The sequence below is a fragment of the Saccostrea cucullata genome, unplaced genomic scaffold, assembly GCF_032062105.1.
Source record: "Saccostrea cucullata isolate Sc308-1 unplaced genomic scaffold, CSIRO_AGI_Scuc_v1 ctg174, whole genome shotgun sequence".
In the NCBI taxonomy this organism is placed as follows: domain Eukaryota; kingdom Metazoa; phylum Mollusca; class Bivalvia; order Ostreida; family Ostreidae; genus Saccostrea; species Saccostrea cuccullata.
This window is the reverse complement of record NW_026931824.1, coordinates 306,053-327,734: the sequence shown is the minus strand read 5'-3', so window position 1 is coordinate 327,734 and position 21,682 is coordinate 306,053. Positions and strand designations below refer to the sequence as shown.

General features: G+C 34.0%; 3 protein-coding genes across 5 annotated transcripts; all 3 read right to left on the bottom strand.

The window, feature by feature from the left end:
* Positions 1-102: 102 nt before the first annotated feature.
* On the bottom strand, positions 103-2,062 carry LOC134233643 (uncharacterized). The gene has a single exon (XM_062715632.1). The coding sequence runs from the start codon at positions 1,829-1,831 to the stop codon at positions 335-337; it is 1,497 nt and encodes a 498-aa protein (XP_062571616.1). The 5' UTR covers positions 1,832-2,062; the 3' UTR covers positions 103-334.
* Positions 2,063-3,142: 1,080 nt separating this feature from the next.
* Positions 3,143-4,702, bottom strand: LOC134233619 (uncharacterized). The gene has a single exon (XM_062715596.1). It carries the CDS (start codon positions 4,568-4,570, stop codon positions 3,143-3,145), a length of 1,428 nt encoding a protein of 475 aa, XP_062571580.1. The 5' UTR covers positions 4,571-4,702.
* Positions 4,703-8,223: 3,521 nt separating this feature from the next.
* On the bottom strand, positions 8,224-21,667 carry LOC134233640 (uncharacterized). 3 transcript variants are annotated; one of them, XM_062715627.1, is made up of 9 exons: positions 21,594-21,667; positions 19,306-20,070; positions 18,744-18,955; positions 16,070-16,137; positions 12,220-12,352; positions 11,942-12,038; positions 9,371-9,475; positions 9,065-9,079; positions 8,224-8,585 (listed from the first exon to the last, which is right to left on the bottom strand). In XM_062715627.1, exons 2-9 carry the CDS (start codon positions 20,059-20,061, stop codon positions 8,322-8,324), a joined length of 1,650 nt encoding a protein of 549 aa, XP_062571611.1. In that variant the 5' UTR covers positions 20,062-20,070; positions 21,594-21,667; the 3' UTR covers positions 8,224-8,321. The 3 variants fall into 3 exon arrangements, with proteins under 3 accessions (XP_062571611.1, XP_062571609.1, XP_062571610.1); XM_062715625.1 differs by lacking the exon at positions 21,594-21,667 and adding an exon at positions 20,256-20,397; XM_062715626.1 differs by lacking the exons at positions 9,065-9,079; positions 21,594-21,667 and adding an exon at positions 20,256-20,396.
* Between the last annotated feature and the right edge of the window lie 15 nt (positions 21,668-21,682).

The window sequence follows — 21,682 nt, the reverse complement described above, 5'->3', positions numbered from 1 at the left end:
ATTAATGACGTCATATTTTCAGAATAGTAATCCTTTGTGCCATATTTTTTCCCGATTTATCACAGTCATACACTTAACTAATATTTAAGCCAGTTTCAAAACCTTTTTATGACATTACATTTTTAGCTCACAATATAGCTAAAACCACACCTTCTTTAATGTAAAGGAACTCTCATTGATGTAGAATGCAGAAAATAATGTATGCGCTGATATTTAACAGCCGCATTAAGAACTATTTAATTTTAAGAGGTTGCAGACACAAATGAAAAACACATACTTCGAGTTTTCTGTTCATATTAATTTTTTTCGAAGGTTAATTTTTTTTTCTTGTGTATCACGTATCGCACGAGCTCCTGTGAATTACTTTCTTATATCTGGCATAAAGTTCATCAGTGTCCAACTTTCTCTTGACTGAGGAGGGCATCAAAGTATTACTGAAGTTTAGTTTCCCTGATAAATCTGAGATACATTTATTAACGAGAGTTGATATAGATGAACTAGTCTTAGGAAGAGAACTAGGAATTTCACTCATTAAATTGACGTCTTTTACAGCATGTCCCTCTGCATATTCCGTCAAATCTAAATCCATGGCAGTGTCACTCTGGGTAACCGGAGTTGCTTGTTCACCTAGTTCCTCTTTTATAGCACAAAGCTCAGATTCGTACCCTCCCTCTACGCATAATTCCAAAGCCTCTTCTAAATAACCTTTTGCAATTCGAAAATTTGATTCCAGGTTGTGAAGATGAGCTTTTGCTCGATAAAAATGGACTTTCCTTCTTTTGTCCATCACTTCTACTGCTTTATCCATTTCACAGAGGCATTCTTTTGCTGCCTTCATGTCCTCACTTGAAATGTCAACATTCTCTATTACTCGTCCTGAAGGTTCAAGGGCTAAATGACATGATATTTTCTTGTCAAGGTAAACTCTTCGCCATGTGTTTCGTATGCCCTCGTCTTCATTCTGAAAATAACCAAGCCCCTCTTCTGTGAGTTTCAAAATGTCTTCTTTATCCTTAACGGATTTTGTTTTAGCGAATCTTTTAAGTTTGTAATTAACCAGTGCAAACATGCAGTTTCCGATATCACGACCTGAATGCAGGAATGTTTTGGCGTCCTTCAGAGCTGCCTCTATATATTCCTCTCCCTCTTCGTCTTTACCCCCCAGGAAAAGGGCGACACCGTATCGAGCATGATGTCGTATTCTACTTGATATAGGGTTAGAGGTTTTAGATATCAGATTCTCCATTTGGGAAAATACCGGTGATTTCCAGAGATTTTCGATGTCCGCTGAATGAGTTCTCTCAATAACTGCAACAGAGTCTAACAGTATAAAACAGCAATCGGCTCTTTGACGCGTCTCGGAGAGAGAACACTGACTTAGATCCTGCTGATTCAAAAGCCGTTCTGTCCAGCTTAAGAAATCACACTTGAAATTTCGTGCCTCAGAATTGTGAATTTTTACCTTTACTTTCTCTGCAAAACTATCAACAAAAGACAGACTCTGAGTGCCTGGCTGTCTGGTAAAAGTACAAAGCTGGTTATTTTCATTTTGTTTTACTTGAAGACTTTGTTTTATTTCTTCACAACAAAAGTCATACCCTGCTTTGTTCAGACATTCCAAAAAGTCCTCCATAGAAGATCGTCGTCTCACCTTGCGTAGCAGACTCGTGATTCTTGCGACATTTGTTAAATCCTTACTGGAACTTCTGTTTAGCAGCTTCCAGTTAATTATTTTCTTGGCGTATAACAATGGCGCAATTAACTCCGCACGTATAGTAGCTATAAACATAGGATAAAAGCCACGCAATATTCCTTTTTCTATGTCATTCATTTTTCACATCCGAAATTATAACAGAAAACGGTCCCACATAATGTTTACTTTTCGAATAAAGTACAATACAGCTCATTGGTATTTATACCGTTCGGAATGTTTTTTAATAATCCCTTTCAAAAATATTTCCATTCAGAAAGTCGTCTGCATACTAACTTGCACTGTCTTGCATAAAGTATACAAGTGTTCAATAGAAAGATATACATGTATTTAGCTGCATTTGGCCTTGAACGCAGGAAATACCAACTCCTTGTGTGATGTTTATTTTCCGCAACTGCATGTTAGTGATATAAAGGCGTGCTCTTTTTTATAAATGAAATATAAGTAGACTACTGTAAGAATCCTTTTTATGATAACAACGCGTCGGCCGGATTCGCTAGTTCTTTTTCCTGTTAAATATTGAGTTCTTACTCTGCTATGCCTTGCGGTTTTTCTTCATTCAATTGTTGTATAGCTACATATGTATAGCGATGAACCATTTGTGTTGAAGAAACTTATGGTGATATCTTTGAAATACTAGTATTAGGTAAAGGCATCAAATCTGAGAATCTTTTATATCTCTTTCATTTTTTTCAAATGTATTCATACAGTCAGCCAGCCACTCTCTTCTAAAGCTTTTAAGGTACACATGTAGACTTACCAAACAACTTTTGAATATTAACATAAAAATAATTTTTTTTCAACAATTTATGCAAATAAGATATAAACAAAGAGAATAATAAAACTATGCGTTAAAGAGAACACCCTTATACCATGTAATTATTAAACATTAATAAAAACAATGTAAACGTTAACAATGTATACATTTATATACTTAATCTTTAAAAATTTAAAATGATGCACAGGCGCTTGAAGTTTTTAACATATCTTTTTATGTATATAAAAATTTCCCATAATACATGTTTTTTAATATGGGAATTTTTTATTTATAAAACAGATAGGTTAAAGTTATTGAAAAAAATCGATAAAGCTATTTTTAGCTTGTAGGTCACAGTCAAGGTCACAAGGTCATTGACTTTGGTGTCTTTTGGAAGAACTGTTTTAGTTATACAAATATAAAAAAAATCATTATTATCGATACCAATTTTAATTTGTGATTAATAACTAATTAAATAATACCAAAAATTATTAAATTAATATTTTTAAAAACATTTAACAAATAAAACATCACTATCTTTTAAAGATGTAAGCGTATTGTTTTCGATATTTAAATTTTGACATATGTCTGTTATTTGATTTAAAAGAGCAACATATATACCCCATGAGTTAGAACTATAGTTAACATAAACTCAAATATAAGTATATGTTTATTTACCCATCCATTACTAGATCACTCTCTGTTGAAGAATTGTTTTCGATTTTTAATTTATGAGATATTTCTGACATACATGCGTTTGATATGCCATGTGAAGCAGCAGTCTCTGATAAACAACCCCCATTCTGATCCTCCTCCGGACTTTGGGAGCCATCGTCCCACGTCAAATCTACTGTCATGCATGGTGTAACATTGTCATTGATTGTCAAATTAGAGCTTTGCTCTCCTAATTCTTGTTCTAAAATGTGCAATTCGGATTCATATCCTCCCTCCTTACATAATTCCAAAGCCTGATATAGATAGCCTTTCGCAATCCAAAATTCTGATTCTCTTTCGCACAAACATGCTTGTTCTCGATAAAAATGAATTTTTCTTCGTTTGTCTTTCCTACTCAGATTGGCCATTTCACAGAGACATTCCTTGGCAACCTTTAGATCTTCGTTCGAAATCGGGACATTAGTAATAGCTCGTCCTGTAGGGTCAAGAGCCAAATGGCAAGATATTTTCTTGTCAAGATACACCCCTCGCCAATTATTTCTAGTGTCATCATCTTCGTTCTGAAAATACCCAATTCCATCTTCTATAAGATTAAGAATGTTTTGTTTACCATCCATGGCATTCCTTTTCCTGAATTGATTTAATTTAAAATTGACCAGTGCAAATATGCAGTTTCCGATGTCACGACCTGATTGTAGAAATGTTTTGGCGTCCTTCAGAGCTGCCTCAATATATTCTTCTCCTTCGTCATCTTTACCTCCAAGAAAAAGAGCGACGCCGTATCGAGCATGATGTCGTATTCTACTTGAAATAGGGTTAGAAGTTTTAGATATCAGATATTCCATTTCGGGAAACACCGGTGATTTCCAGAGATTATCCTTGTCTGAGGAGTGAGTTCTCTCAATGACAGCCAGAGAGTCGAGCAGTATAAAGCAACAATCGGCTTGCAGACGAGACTCGGATAAAGAGAGTCGGCCATGACGCAGACTATACAGTAACCGCTTGGCCCAGCGTTTAAAATCACACTTGAAGTTTCGTGCCTCTGCATTAAGAATCTTAAACTTTACTTTTTCTGCAAAACTATCCACAAAAGAGGAATTTTGAGAGGTAGACTGTCTGGCATAATTTCGAATCTGAAGAGAGCTATCAGGTTTTTCTATCAACAGCCTTATTTCTGTCCCCCAAAAATCATATCCTGCTTCGTCCAAGCATTCAACAAAGTCCGGCATTGAACAACGATCACACACCTCAAACAAAAGAGCTGACATTTTCTCGGCGTTGGGGGTACTTTTATGGAGGATATCACTTAAGAAATTGCCACTTATAACTTCTTTTGAGTATAACAGTGGCGCAATTTCCTCTGTCCGTATGTTCGTAATTAATTTGTAATGAAGACGTTGAACTATTCTTTTTTCTTTTTCGTTCATTTTCTTTGGCCCATCCTCCTAGAAATGAATATCTCGAAATTATACACAGCTAATAATTTTCCCGATATTTTGAGACCCATTTGGTGTAAATTGATTGAAAATCTTTATTTCTGTAAACAGATGTAGCTATCCAAATCGATTTACACCGTTGCGTGATAATTCTAAAAAATTCTTGGTTTTTCTGGATGACTCATCTGTTGCAGACGAGATATCATATTTGCGTTTCATATTGATCACTTCCAAGGCGGAGAGTGCATAGTAGCTACTACCATTGTAGTAAAGGGGAGGGTTTTATGCACCCTGTAGTCAAAGATTCGGGGTATATAGTTTTTTTTGTCGTGTCCATCCGTCTGTCTATCTGCCTGCTTATCCGCAAAAGCTTTATCCTTGCCCATAGCTTTTGATTTAAGGTCAAGGTCTAGTAAATAACTTTAGACTAATTTTTTAGTGCTTGATCCATTGTGACGTCATAATCAATTTCAACTTTCTTTTTCCCGTACTTTACAGCTTTAGCAGAATTATGTAGAAAAAAGGGTATTTTTATGACATTCAATTTTAAATCATATGAAAAGTAAACCGGATACCTATATTAAATTTGATATTGATTTAAAGAAGAGGCCATGAACATACTAATTACTGTTTTCTGAGAGACTGTAGGCAATCTGGATACATTTCATCTGTCCGATTATGAAAAAACTCCCATATTTATGACTGGTTTTCTTAATTTTTCATTGAAAATGACAGTTTAAAATACAGTTTTTAATCTTGTTTACCTACAAATTATGCCCCGAAACACCTTATTTGACCAAACTAAAGTTGTAAAGCATCAATAAAGGAATTTATTTCTCAAATTTGATAAATCTGTAGGCACCTTTCATTTACTAGATCTTGACCTTAATAGAGCTTTGACGTTTATATTTCACGTCATGTGTATTCCTTGTGACAAGACCTTTCTTTGGGTACCACCAAATTTGACCTTGACTTTGGAGTTTGATATACTTTTACACAAACATTCCAAACTTTTTGGCCATAACTTTCGAATAACCTTTTGTTCTTGACCTTGGAGTTTGACCTACTTTTTAAAAACAAACCTGACCATGACGTTTGATTGTTTGGGGCTTGGGTTTCATATTTCATGTATTTAATCCATGTGGCAAGACCTTTCATATTGGATACCAAGAGCTTTGACCCTGGCGTTTGACCTACTTTTTAAAAACTTAAACCTTAGCCATAACTTTTGAACGGTTAGGGCTAGGGCTTTCATACTTCACACATGTAATCCTCGTGACAATATCTTTCTTTAGAAGCCAACAACTTTGACCTTTTGACCTTGACCCTGGAGTTTGACCTACCTTTCAAAAACTTATCCTTGGCCATAACTTTTGAACAGGTGGTGCTAGGGCTTTTATATTTCACAGTTGTAATTTTTGTGAGACCTTACTTTGGGTACCAACATATTAAATTTACAATTAAGAAAAGTTCAATCTTCGCTATGTTGCCATACGGAGGCATCAATGTTTCACAAACACATCTTGTTTGCTATAAATAATTGTACAAAATGACAGGAGTTAGGGATTTTAAGTTTCGAGTTGTCTATTATACCCTCCGCTTGAAAAGGATAAATAGTAATCGGGATGTCCACCTTTTTGAATGTCCGTCCGTCTGTTACTCTTAGGGGTACCCGTCTCATATGTGCAATTCCTCTCATACCACTGAATGAAATTTAACGAGACTTATACAGAATCTCCTTTACACAGAACCATTGTGACCTCCTAGTTAGGGCTGTATCAATATATCGATATATCGATACGTATCGATATTCAAGAAAAATATCGTATCGAAAAATAACTTCCAATAAGTATCGGAGAGACAATTTTTCTTCTAATTATGTTAAAAAGATGGGAATTTCAATCAAAGATTATATTTTGATTTTTTTTAATTAAAACTGTTCAATAATTATATAATTTGTAAGGAAATAACACAATTTTATAATTATTACAAAATACAAAGAGAATTTTATTTAAACATGATGATTTAAGTGTCATTCAAAGTTTTTATTTGAAGTGTTTTTTTGTAATGACAATGGGACAAGAACTTTAAAATGGGTAATAAAACATTAGTTGATATGAAATTCATGCATTAAATAATTTAGAAGCCTTTTCTTATGGATTTATTTTAGAATCCAATAAATCGCATATCGCTTTAAAAAATATTGTATCGTATCGTATCGAAATTTTTGGCTCAATACACAGCCCTACTCCTAGTTAACTTTTTGATCTTTTGGGTTTACCATAGCAAAACATGGCAATTCTTTCTATGATATGGAGGGGTACCCATCTCTTATCCGCAATTAACTCTTCTTGTACGACTAAATGAAATTTCATGAGACTTTCACAGACTTTTTGTTGCATAGTGCCATTGTGACCTCCTATTTTACTTTTTGATCTGACAATTATTTCGGATGTTATAAGCCTTCCCGATATGAACAAGACCTTTTTCTTAAATATGATATATTCATGAATACAATACGCATCGATTTGAATTGTATTTTGTAATAGGTCAGACAAGAACATACCAATGGGTTATGAAGCACTCAGCTTTTATCAAATTTATACATTAACTGATTATCGACTTGTTAAAAACTCTAATATATCGCTTAAAAAATTGTATGGTATCAAATAATTTGCTCAATACGTATACGTTACACAGCCCTGACAGAGATTAAACTTAGTATTGTGGTTATCTCTGACCAATACTTAATTTTTCCATATACATTGTTGTTCATGTATGATGTTCAAAATATTTTGTTCTGTCTAAATCTGCTTTCTTGTCTATCTATTTCTTTTTAAATGAAATATTAATATTTCCTTCACATCTGATGCTCCTGATCTAAGTTTGCAAATGGTAGAAGAATAAGTCTAAAACATGTAGATCTTCTTCTCACCCCAGTATTTATAATTCTCAAGTATAGAGGGTAGACCTATATCGTTATTTGTCAACTTACAGTGGCGTACTCTGAATGAGGTCGCAAAATAATTTCATTAAAAATAAATGTATAAGTGGGTAATGAGTTCTTCTATTGTTATTTTCGCAAGTTTTCAAAATTTTTAACCAAACGGATGTGCATTGTATGCCTCCTGAAAGTATTGGGGAATAATCAATTATTCATTGTATACATGAATAGATGCATCGTATTGATGCCCTTAGTGTTACAATGCATTGAAACATAGTATATTAAAAATTCAAAAAGATTTTTCGAATAACCAGCGTAATCATTCTGTATCCTTTACATCCCTTTCCTTCTTTCATCTTTCCTTGCACTCCTATTCCCTTCCTTTCTTACCTCTCTGCACCCTTCTCTTCTTTTTTGCATTGTACATAGATTTGTTTGTTGTTCATCACGTGTATGTAAATTTGATTTTTTTTGTTTGTGTTGGAGAGGACATTCTAAGTTGGCATAATTTGTGTTCAGTCCCATTGATTATGTTTCAATAAAATATGTTTAAGTCAAAAAAAAATTGTTACACCATGTCAAATCCATCAATACTTCCAAACATCTTTAGTGGTAAATCTTCGACAAAAGCCCCCCTCACCCCCCATTTAAACAAGTATCTACTAATATAGGCATGAAAACATAAAACAAGACAATCCTCATCATTAGAATAATTAAATAATTTAATGCTATAAAACAACTTCAGTACATAAAATAAAAACATAAATAATCACATTTCATAGGGTCAGTCTAGTTTGTTTACACTCCGATTTCCCTGTTCTTTTTGATATTCTGCATCTCGTACATCAAGGAGTAGGTGGAGTTCAGCAGGTCCTCTGTGGCTTTCTTCAGCCTCAGGGACTCCTCTCCTACCCCGGGGACATTAGAGCGCATGCTGTATGGAAGGGTCATGTCCTGATAAGAGGAGTACAGACTGGACTTCACGGGCTTCAGCTGATCAGCTGCTGATGTATCCCAAGCGTAAGGAAAACTTGCTGCCATTCTTTCAGCATCTGTGAGAGTCTGAGAGAGGGGAAAAAATAAAGATATGAACAGATTTTGTTTAATTAAAAGTGTAAAGGTAAAGCACACAGCGTTTGCTACTAGACAGTTTAATGGACATACATGTAATTTGTTTAAAGATTACAGAACTAATATTTTAATGCTTTTCGTAGATTAGTAAACATGATGAGAGTATCAATCAAACACACTTAAGATTCTTTTTTATGAAGCATATAAGGAAATGTACCATTATGAATGACTGCTGGTACTGCATTACTGCATAAAAATATTATACCGTATTATTTTTTGTGCATGCATTTGAATACATTGTGAAAAATAATTGTTTTGTCACTGTCTAGAATTAACAATTAGCTTCATACACTGTATAAAAAAATTAATTGTTAATTACATATTAGATAGAGTATTAATGGCTTGGTTTGGAGGTGGCACGCAGATTTCTTTTTTATAAAAATAAATGCTTAAGTTGAATAATCTATTACCTTCACGCATGTATTCTGAAAAATTACTCAATGTGTAACTTATCCTGGACAAAAGTATACTTAATATTGAATATACAGAAACGAAGCTCTCTCTCTCTCTCTACATACACTAATTTTTGAGTCAGCAATTACTGAATTTACTAAAAGGGATTGAAAGTTAACATTATGTTAGACCAGATTTAGAAATACATGTCAAGATTAGATCAGTTTTACTGTAATCTCTTCTGATCTAATGACAAACAATGCACTTAGAGATGTACACTTATATTGATAGTATTTTCACTGAAGTGATAAACATGTACTTACTGTTTGCATTTTAGACTTGAGGCCCTGTGTGGCATCACGTAGACCAATATTGGATGCTGTCGGGACCATGGAGGGAACAGAATTCTCATATCCTTTCATACAATGCTGAAAAATATAGGTAATACAAGATAACTAAATTCATCTTGATAAATGTTATCAAAATGTGAAGGAAAGCCAAAAGTCAACTGAATGCTCAATAAAATATTTATATAAATTATGTGTCTATTTTTAAACAATAGAATAAAACTATGTCATGGTTCATCCTACTTAGGTACGTTAGTATTCTCAAGCAGATTAAACTGATGATGGCCAAATAGCTTATTTGGTAGAGGTGCTAGAAGCTAACTATTAATTTAGGGGGCCATGGTTTGAATCCTGGTCCGGTCAGACACATTTTCTCCTTTCCATTTATATTTTTGTGACATGATCATGACCTGGAAGTGACATGAAACACAATTTGGGGGGGGGGATGTATTCAGGGCTCTCGATTCTCTAAAATTGGGGCCGTTCAACGGCCCCGTTCCCAATGCAAGAAAGGTACCTTTTATCCCAAAAGAAAGGTGTAAATTTCCCAATTTCCATCCAGAGTAAAATATTAATTAAAAATTAAAAGTCCATCAAACCTTATCACAAAAAAAAAAACCCAAACAAAACACATTTGCAAATGAAAGTGAAACTGTACTACTATTTTATTAGTTCGCGCTAAATGCATTCGTAAACTGGTTCGGGGAACCAGTTACTGTTTTTACAAAAATGTATACAACTATGAGTGCAGAGTATCTTGTTATGTAGTTTCGACAAAAACCAGCATTTTGGTTTCAAAAATAGACATTTCATTTAAACATTAGTAAGCTGCACCTAGAAACATACCCGCGCTTCGGCATGTTCAGTCTTGCGCTGTATTGGTAAGCAAAGTTGACCATGTGATCGAGGAAATTCGGGACTATGTAACTAGCGACTGTCACGCAGTAAGACATATAACCGCAATATCAACACTCAAAGATAGTAATGACAAAGCTAATGTACTTTCATAAATAGCCTACGTACCCATGTTTGTTCTGTTTAACTGTTTATTCAAACCAGAGTTAGCATTGATGATAAAATGCTAGAAAAGCAAAATTTGAGGATCTTTTTTAATGAATTTGTGTTATCCAACTTTTCCCAAAATGACGATAATTTTCCCAATTTGAACAGCCCCAGCCCCAGTCCCAATAAAGTGCCCCGCCACAGCATGATACGCCCGTCAAATATTGTTCAATAATCATAAATTGGTTAGGATGCAAGAAAATCAGGTAGCCTTGATTAACAGATTGACACAGATTTCAATGATCTAATTTCCATTTCTTATCATACATCTCTAAGAGACTTGCAGTGTAGGGATTGATTATAACAAATACATCATATAACTCTAAACTGGTTGTGTTAGAGCATAACAAATATCCATCTGCAGCTTACTTAAACTTTAATTGTTTATTGCATATTTTATGAAATAATAGAAATGCTACAGTTTAATAAAAAAAATCAAACATAAATTATAATTTCTTCAGACTATAAAATTCTAAGTGAGACATGACTGCAATTTGTTGCAAATATATAAAAATTGAATTTTTTTTTTTTCGATGAACACATGTATAATTAGTTTTAATTATATTATACAATACTAATTTAGTTTTAATCATACACTGAAACATAAATTTGTTTTAATTACATTACATCAATTGGAAGATCTTTATCTGGACTAGCCATCAAGAACTCTTAATTAACACAAGCAACTATGAGGCCATTTCTTTTTGCCCACTCCCAAGAGATAAATTAAGATAACAGCTGCATCAGATCTATTAATTTCTCTCTAATTTGACATGCAAGTTTCTGCTATCAAAATTCTTCTTGACCAGTGCTTGATAATTATGCCCCATGGGACAAACTGAATTCTTCTCAAAGCATAAACATTTGTTACAGATTGCTGTAAAGTATATAATGAAAAAATCAGTTTTTACTTAATTTAACATTTTTTAATAAGGATACAACTATACTTTTACATTTTTTAGGATTATGAAATTTAAAATCTAAAAGACTTATTTTTTTAAAAAAATCACTTAAATTAAAGGTCACAGTGACCTTGAAATAGGCCGCGACACACCTTTTACTTAAGCTGTATACTTTTGCCAAGTTTGAAAGCTCTAGGCCTCATAGTTTTCTAGTTATGAACCGGACAGGATTTTTCCATATTTGGCTATAGCATCTTTATTAAAGGTCAGAGCGACCTACTTTTTGTGCGCGACACACCATCTACCCAAGATGTATCAGCTGACAAAGTTTGATAACTCTAGGCCTAATAGTATTAAAGTTATGAGCCGGACACGAGAAAAGCTAACAGACGGACAGCCGGACGGACACGAAGCCTATAACATAATACGTCCCGTCTTAAGACGGGCGTATAAAAAGTGGTGTGAGGGCCCTGTAATCAGAATTTACCAGTACAGCCTTAGTGAAAAAACAAGGGGCATATTTTTTATCTGCAACCCCAAAAATCTGTTTTGTCAATAAATTGACAGGATTCAGTGTTCTTACCTGAGACAGCGAAAAGGAATCTGTGTCCTCCAAACTCTTTCTTCGATGTGGTTTTACACGATGTGGTGATAAAAGTGTTGATCTGGGTATACTGACTCTATAATTTATTTATAGAACAAATCAAAGAGGAATGTATGATTATGTTTCCATATTAAAATGTAAAAATACATAAATTAATGTTTTATCTATTTTTTGGAAAAGCCTTTTTTAGCATCTGTTTTAAATCCACAAGTTAAACTTTACTTTAGTATTTCCTACATCATGACTTTCTTCAATACCTGACAAATCTGGGATCCTCCTGGGTAGGTTTTTTTGTTGTTTTTCTGTTATTAGGAGACTCCTCTCCTGGAAGCAGATTATTCTTTAGCGGTTCTGTGAATAGCCGATTGTTCACGATGTATGGTTTTACCTCTGAAATATAAAATGTATTTTAAAACATGTACTTAGAAGTGTTGAACATATGAAATTCTCATTATTATATGGGGATCAATTATTGGATAATAGCTGGGAAAATTTTCCCAAAATATTTTTAGCCATGCTTCCTACATTTTGACTGGTAGTAGCTTTAACTGACCTTTTCATGGGCAGTTATAAAGTACCTCCCAGGTAAATACAGGTATCCAAAATTGATTCTTTGGTAAAATAATAAATTTAACGTTTATGTCATCAGAACAGTTGGTAGGTGGTTTGCCCCAAATTTTCATTTTTACAGATTCTTCAGGAAAATAAAACTGTTTCACAAGGAGACATCACAAACTATAAGGTCTGAGTAGAGTTTTTACCCATAGGCACGTGCCCAAGGCTGACAACAACCTACTCACACCAGATAATATTTATGGTCTGCCTACTTCCATATATGTATAATATATCCTATAAAGTATCTATAAACAGGATAACAAGAAGAAATGACATGGTCAAATAGAGTTAAAGTAATAAACAGTGTAAAATATTTAAGGTATTTTAAAAGACAACCTTTATGTTATTTCAATATTCCTCTCTTTCAGTCCTACTTTTCAAGTGCAGCATTCAGTTAACCTTCATTTTTTATTGAAACCTCCTATGCTCACAGTGTATAGGCATAACGGACCCTTTTCGCTGAAACGGACCCTTTCAGCAGAATTAACGGATACTTTCTGCTAAATTTTCAAAACAACAATGGAGTCTTCGACAAAAAATGAGTTCATTTAGAGAAAGGAAAGGGTCAGTGAATGTAATTTTGCTTCCACGGAATATCAGCGACATTGATATACCTTAGTAAGCTATTGTTTATTGCTATGTATTTACCAATTTAGCTCATGAAACGTTTTAATTTGATCAAACAAGCCATCGCGCAGACGAAGGCCCCTTCAAATGTAGATTTTTGCGTTAAATCGTTTATATTATAATATAAATTGAATATTGATGTATTCTTGTGGATATAAGAAACCCAGCAATGCTTATGAAGCATGAAGCATTGCAGTAATTTTAATAAAAGTGGGTCTTGAATTTTTTGTTAAGGAAACGGCCCCTTTCTGACACATGCATTTTCTGGCACCAGACCTTTTCAGATGATATTCAGTTAGGCTGTCATTTGAAAAATTATCGCACATATTACTAATTAGACTATTTATTTAAAACTCCCTTTTTTAAAAGTTTTATTTTGCTTTTATTTGACTTGACAAAAATCTCTTACATATCCAGAGAAGGAAGTTCGGGAACCAAACTATATACTTTCTATTCTTGTTGTTTGACTTTGAGAGAAGTGAAACATGCGCTTTTAATCTATCAATTTCTTTATAAGGCCATAGTGCCCCCTTTTTCCGAGAATAGTCTTTTACTGTAAATTTGTTTATCAGTTTTGCTTCTCTGGGTTATACACGTGCAAATTTGAACACGTGAAAGAATAAAAAGGTACCGAAAATTCCCAACTCAGAAAATTGTTGATAAGGACCTGTTTATGAAGAAAACATTGATAAAAAATATTTTACCAATATCAGATTTTATTTTATTTACAGTCATATTAAAAAGTACCTACTTGATACTCAGCTAGGGTATGTGTCATTGTTTTTTAAGGGGGGGGGGGGTATAAAAAAATAGATTAATAATCATTATGTAAGATACCTATAAAGAGGAGGATATACATGCAAAGAATGATAATAAAGTAAAAATAATAACCGAAGGAAAACAACAAAAACTTGAAAAACTTGCGTCTTTGAAAAAATTAAGGGGTGGATAAATTTTGAATATATTAACGTAAAAAGTAAGAAACTATCCCACCCCATACTATTGTATTATGCCAAGTCTACTTTGGATCAACATACAACATTTCATACTGGAAGTCATGTGAATTTAGATGGTTTTTCTTTTTTTTTTTGGGGGGGGGGGGGTGTCGAGTGTGAATTTAATATTTGATACCGTCTTTTATCCTAAAAATGTCGTGAAATGCGAGACAAAGGTGTATCGCTAAATATTAATTTATTTTCTAATAGAGCTACCCTTTAATAGTGTTATTTCAAATTGTATATCTTGAAAATGAACATGTCTTGCCACCTTAAAAATAATGTTTTCTTACCTTCTTCCGACTAAGTAACATCATTTGTATATACACATAATTAATTATACCTTTTAATTTTATAGAAAGAAAAATGTCATTCGCATTAAATGATTCAATTTACATATCTTGATATACATAATCAAGAATATAATCTGTGAAATCTAACGAGTATTATTTATCTACGAATTTATTTTGAACAGATATCCATCTATTCTGACAGTGTTTGAGTTATATCGGGGGTATAACATTACTTTTTATATCCAATTTGTCAGTAGACCTGTTGTTAAAATAAAAATTTATAACTATACTTTTAGGAGTGAAACGGTTCACCGCGGTATTTTTTCTCGGTTCGATACACGGTACAAAATCTCTACTTTCGGTTCGGTTTGTTTTTCGGTCGGGATCGTCATTCAGTCGGGTTTGGCATAAGGTATAAACATGCTTTTCTGTATAATTAGTTCAGAAAAGTTTGTGTGGACTTGGAAGTTTGTAAAATAATTTTTAACAGGCAAATCAATTAAATTGATACATTCTATCCATTTTGCACATAATTATTTTACTAGATTAAGTAACAGGTAGCATAAAACAACATTGAACCTGTTTCCTTCTATCAAAATGTATCGTATCGAAAATAACCGAACCGAGACCAAATTTTTCGATACGTATCGAACCGTGAAGGGGGCGTATCGTTTCACCCCTATATACTTTCATATGGAGTAACTGTCCAGAGATTTGGGATTCGATCAGGACGATAAAACATAAAAACTTACATTTAATAAGTGATGAGCTGAAAGTGCCCTTATCCAAATCATAAAGTGTCCGTTACTTTAAAACTTCGCCAAAAAATACTTATTTTAAATTTAAAACAGAGTGTAGACAAAAACATCAAAACGCACAAATATTGAAATCATCATCTCTTAATAATACGCCCATATGCTACTTGTAACACTGCCAATTTATTCACAAAATTCTGTCCAAATGACTTGTCAATATTGATGAACCACTGATGTACGACAGAAAAAATGTTATTTAGAGGCTATCTCTGTAAAATGAAAACAAAACTGGCTTTCACATCCAAGATCGTCAGCCACATTCCGTGGAATGCATAATTTACTGGTTTGCCAAAGATTTAAGTTTCAAAACACATGAATTCTAGAACATGTGTTGGTTTGAGGGTAGTTTCAACGGAAAGTGTCCGTTGCTTTTATCGGAAAGTATCCGTTTCAATGAAAAGGGTCCGTTATGCCTATACATCGTGATGCTGTTTATGAATATAGTTTTTATGTCAAAAAATTTCACGTAGCAGGTAGAGCATATACAATAAAGAAAAAAAAAAGACAAAAACAAAAGAAGCAAAATACTGTAACAAAACATTAGCTATAAAGCTAAGTAAACAATGAAATTCAAAATAATTTAATCATCAGCACAACTTACCTTTCATTTTACTTGTTCTACTTTTAATCCTATCTATAGTCATATTTTCAATGAAGAATTACTAACACAGACTATACAAATATGCACATAAAACATAGTAAACAATTAATTACATGTACAGGTAAAACTTATCAGTATTTAGTAGCAAACAATGGACTTACTGGTGTCCTGAAGTATTTCCTTCACAGGTTCTGGGTCAGAAGACTCATAAAACAGTGATTCAGGGCCTCTGAAATTCACATAAAATGTATTTTCATTAATTGTGCAATAAATGAATCACACTTTGTGCAACTAGGAAATTACACTGTACTTTCACAATTCGGAATATTTAACCTTTAAAATATAAGGAAAGATCACCTTGTAAACTAGGGATATTAAAGGTATATATAAAACATGATTTGTATCACATGTTAGAACAAGATATAAAATTATAGAAATTGTACATTATTTTGGGAGTTGTGACTGTAAAATCAAATATTGTGTCAAGTAACAGTTCAAAATCATCAAGAATTTATCTTAACATCACTCACTGAACTTATCAAATGACATTAGGCCTTAATAAAAATATTCCTAGATTCTCATCCCCGCCCGCCCTAATTTTATACCCCGCCTCGATTTTTTTATTTCTGTTTTTCTTCGTCTTAAATCTGATCGGGATCGGTATTCATCTACCATTCTACTTTCGTTTTAAATCCCTCAAAAGTCGACATGATTTTGACAGCTGAAAAGATGGTAATTGCTGTAATACATGCGTATATATTTTAAACAAGGGTCATTGGTTGAAAAAGATTGGTGATGATGTGAAGTAAGAGATAATTGAACCTTTACTATGACTTTTATTCGGGTATTGTAAATAAAATTACACCAATTGACCAGGTCAATAAAAAAATCTGCAAAATTGAAAAAACAAAAAATATAAAACAAAGCCGCCCGCCTGCCCGCCTTGATTTTTAAAAAAAATTTGGATGAGAATCTAGCAATTTATTTATTATGGCCTTAATCTAGCTGCAGAACTGTAGCTCTCCGAAAAAAATATATATTGATAAACCGGAGAGCTACAGTTCCACTCATTGAAAAAACTGTATATTTAGGCCTAGAAAAAAAATATGTTTGTTTCCGCTTTCGGGCTGAAAAAATATAGGGTAGGTAGGTAGGCAATTTTTTTTTTTTTTTAATTTATTTATTTATTTATTTTTATTTTTTTTTTTTTTTTTGGCTTCTTTAATCAAAACGTGTATAGTAGTAACATTAATGAGTGGTGTTTTCAAGCATTTCTGTGAGTTAAAACTTATAATAGAAAGGTGATCCAAACTTCTTTCTGTCTTGAAAAGCTTGCAAAGTTGGAGACTATAATTCCCTGGGTGAAATCTTGCACATCATGGGCCAAAAGCATTAAAAAAATATTTAGGGTCGGCACTATAAATTAGGGTCGGTCGGGAAAGCGGAAACAAACACATTTTTTTTCCTGGCCTTATTGCGCACAAAAAAGTGCGCTGTTTCTAGATTAATTCTTCCAAATTCTTACCCCCAAAAAAGCTAGATTTCAAAAAAAGTCCTTACTCCTCTATCAATTACTTTTGTAGTTTACATCTGTACATGGGTGTTTGACCGAATTATCTTGCAAACCAAAATGGCAGTATAAATAGGCGAAATTTTCGATGATCTAAATTTCAGGGTCAGGAGGGCTATTAAAAACAACTAGAACTGTCCAAACGGGACAAAATACCCCCCGCTGGGTTTTTCAGAAGTAAGTTTTCCCATAATAAAGATATGTATCAAACACGAATTATGAAATTTTTATTTCAGTGACCTTGAACTTCCCCAAATAACCTTGGGTCAAGGTCATGACACACCCTTGGGTCATGGGCAATCTTTCAGTGAAATGAGATTCTAATGTTTCTCCATAAGAAAGATATGGACCGGACTTGAATTATGAAATTTTTATTTCAGTGACCTTGAACTTCCCCAAATAACCTTGGGTCAAGGTCATGACACACCCTTGGGTCATGGGCAATCTTTCAGTGAAATGAGAACCTACCAAGTTTATCCATAAGAAAGATATGGACCAGACTTGAATTATAAAATTTTTCTTCCAGTGACCTTGAACTTCCCAGATGACCTTGGGTCAAGGTCATGACACACCCTTAGGTCATGGGCAATCTTTGTGTGAAATGAGAACCTACCAAGTTTATCCATATGAAAGATATGGATCGGACACAAATTATGAAATTTTTCTACCAGTGACCTTGAACTGCTCCAAATGACCTTGGGTCAAGGTCATGACACATCCTTGGGTCATGGGCAATCTTTGTGTGAAATAAAAACCTACCAAGTTTATCCTTAAGAAAGATATGGACCGGGCACGAATTATGATATTTTTCTTCCAGTGACCTTGAACTTCCCCAAATGACCTTGGGTCAAGGTCATGACACACCCTTAGGTCATGAGCAATCTTAGTGTGGAGTAGTAGATTCTAATGTCCCTCTGTAAGAAAGATATAGACCGGACATGATTGCACAGACAGACGGACAAGGTGATTCCTATATACCCCCCCAAACTTCGTTTGCGGGGGGTATAATTATAAGGAATGTTTTGTTATGGAAACAGCGAAAGAATATGTTGAGAACATAGTAATATTTTGAAATGACAGTTTTAAAAACATGCAGAAATAAATCTAGAAACAGCGCACTTTTTTGTACGCAATAAATATACCGTTTTTTCAATGGGTGGCTCTGTAGCTCTCCGGTCTATCAATATATATATTTTTCGGAGAGCTACAGTTCTGCAGCTAGCCTTAATCAAGAAGAAATTTGTTGAAAAAATAGATGTCCTTACTCCATGTAAAATTTATTCACACATTCATCTCTGTTGAGCCGTCTGAATTCCCTCAGTTCATCAAAGTAGCCCTCTGGAAGGCTTGTAGTGCCCCGATCATTGTCCAGTAGGGCAGCGATCCAGTCATACCCCAGCAGGTGCCTCGTCCCCTGGGGGTCGATGTCACTCCCTAGACTGTCCTGGGAGGTCAGGAAACTCACTCGGCTCAGAGACTGGAAAAAAATTACATCATCTTAGAATGATTTAGTTTACTTTAAATTCTAAGCTTAGTACAGAACATCTTTACAATAAAATTCTTGAACGCTAAACTTTAAGATTAAAAGCATGAGAAGTGATTTTAATGAAATATCACAGTTAATGCAATCAAGGTTTAAAAGGTTAATTACATATATATTATTATATTTGATTATTAATTCAAGGACAGTAGTTACCTTTTTCAGTGATTTAGGGCCTGTAGTCTGTAGTATGGACTTTGGTTTGGGTGTGACAGCCCTTACATTTTTCAGTGATTTAAGACCTTTTGTCTGTAGTATGGACTTTGTTTGGATGTGATAGTCCTTACCTTTTTAAGTGATTTAGGGCCTGTAGTCTGTAGTATGGATTTTGGTTTGGCTGACTCCTGGATCAGCCTGGCTGCTCTTTTGTCATTCCCGGCCTCCTGAAGCCTATCGTAGTATTGTTCAGGATCCTCCTCCCCAGCAGAGTCATCCATACAGGACTTTGCAAAATCAAGCTCACTTTCATCAAATCTTGAATAACTAAAATTAAGTCCACCATTTGTTTGCATAAAGCTCCTGTCTTCCCCTTCAACCTGAACATTGCGATCAATGAGCTTTCTTCTTTCTGATATGGAAGCATCTCTCTCTTTTCTCTCACATTTTCCCCTGCTTGACAGAGGTTGTTTCCCATACTTTTCTTCATTTTCTGCCCTTCTATAGGAAACACCAGGCTTACACATTTTTCCCTTGTTATTAGCTTCCTGCATCATTTCTTTGGATTGGAGTCCTTGCTTTAACTGAGTGGTTTGATCAAAGTTTTCTTTGTTTTCTATCTGAATTTGCTTTGGTTTGGATACTCTAATTCTTGACCTTCCATTTTCCTTGGAAGATTGGGTGATTGTTTCTCCATCATGTAGTTTTGTACCATTACTTTGTGGTTGTGATGTATTGGAATCTGTGCGATATTTCTGTGTGTTATCTTTCACTTTTGAATCATTATTCTGACTAGCATTCAGCATACACTGCAGTCTGCCTTGCTTTGCTTTCAATTTCTGTAAGAGAACCTTGCTCTGCTCTCGTAACTTTTCATCAATGTCCATTTCTTTGGCCTTAACAAAGAGAAAAAAAAAGAATTACTTGAAAGAAAAAATGAATATTACAATCTTTACAATATCATATTAAATATTTTTCATGAAATCTCAATAGTGAGCACAACAAGCAATTTGGAACTCTTAGTTAAGAAGTGTATGAACGAATTCATAAAATTTTGGTTGAAATCTATACAGTGTTCAACATGGTTCAAAGAAATTTTTACGAGTCCATGTGAAAAAATTCTTGAACTCCAAATCCTCTCCACAGGGAGTGAAAGGTAGTTGATTGACCAATGCTGGAAAGTGGAGAAGCTAGTTCTCACCATCAGTGTGCAAAAAATCTTGCACGGGTAATTGCCCATTTTTTGCATTATGAAACCTGTTGCATTATGGTCAACGACTAATATATATATATATTTACATTTGCAAATGTTTTCCTTTATATAACACTACTGAAAGCAATGTGTATCTATAACTGTATAAATACAGGTATGGGGTCAAAAGGTCATAGATGTTCGTATGGATAAACGTTCGACGTAATTTCTTTGTGACGTCATAAAGGGTCGACGCGTGTTCAGTGGATTACATACACGCCATTGGGTCACTTTGAAAGATAACGTTAAAAGTCACAATCAGGCAAATATAAAGTATGAATAAGTCACAAATGTAAATATAAGTAATAAGGTACCATTTTAAAACATCTATCGGGCTAAATATGGGTTAGTACGAGATTAAATTCATCATAAAGCCCTTCGGGCTTTATGGAATTTAATCTCGTGACCAACCTGTATTTATATCCCGACATATGTTTAAAAATAATACCTTATTTATTAAGTAAAACCTTAATGTCACAGTTCTGCAGCTAACAATAATTTTGATATATATTCACGACAGGGGATCGGGATATAAACAAAATTACACATAACATATGGGATACAGGGCAAATTACGGCAAACAGACCCTTCACAATTGGACATGTGAAAGGCAAATAGGGCAAATGGACAGGATCTATGTACCTGTGGCACTGGTCAGAGATTTGGAAGAGATGTCAGCTGTGAGCACAAAAGTTTAGGTCTAAACAAATCATGCTGAAATTTTCAACTGGGTTTTTTGCTCTGATCACAATTTTTTTTTCTTTTTTTGCGCTTTGAGCATGATTAAATGCAGTTTACTGAGATTTTTTTTTTACACATAGTCAAAGTTTGAATTGCTTAAATTCTCAAATAAATTATAAATAGTTGACAAAGGAAACTGCACTCGCCCTACTGGTTTCACCGTCAGACAATCAGACATTAGTTCATAGGCATAATGTACTTGTACCTTCACAATCAATAATCATAACGTAGTTTTACTGTTTTATATCCTTCACAAGATCACAATGAATCCTGTTCAGACAAGTCTTTTAGCGCGCATAGAAACAAGGATCATTCTGCTGTAAACCCTGATATCAGTAAACTTAAAACTAGAAAAGGTATAAAATGAATATACGTTAACGCAAATAACATAAGCAAACAAATAATGCAGGTGAGGAAAGAACATACCAGGCTAAAATATTAATCGACACTGCAATTTTCAGGATCTATGCCGCCATACTAAGTAAAGAATAAATAACAAGCATTGATTGGTCAAA

Excerpts from the sequence above, each read along its gene's own strand:
- LOC134233643 (XM_062715632.1), bottom strand. The coding sequence starts at position 1,831 with ATGAATGACATAGAAAAAGGAATATTGCGTGGCTTTTATCCTATGTTT.
- LOC134233619 (XM_062715596.1), bottom strand. The coding sequence starts at position 4,570 with ATGAACGAAAAAGAAAAAAGAATAGTTCAACGTCTTCATTACAAATTA.
- LOC134233640 (XM_062715625.1), bottom strand. The coding sequence starts at position 20,378 with ATGGTGAGAACTAGCTTCTCCACTTTCCAGCATTGGTCAATCAACTAC. Across the intron at positions 16,138-18,743 it reads GTGAATAAATTTTACATGGA|AGGCCCTGAATCACTGTTTT; the intron begins GTAAGGACATCT and ends TGTGAATTTCAG. Across the intron at positions 12,039-12,219 it reads GAGGATCCCAGATTTGTCAG|AGTCAGTATACCCAGATCAA; the intron begins GTATTGAAGAAA and ends AATAAATTATAG.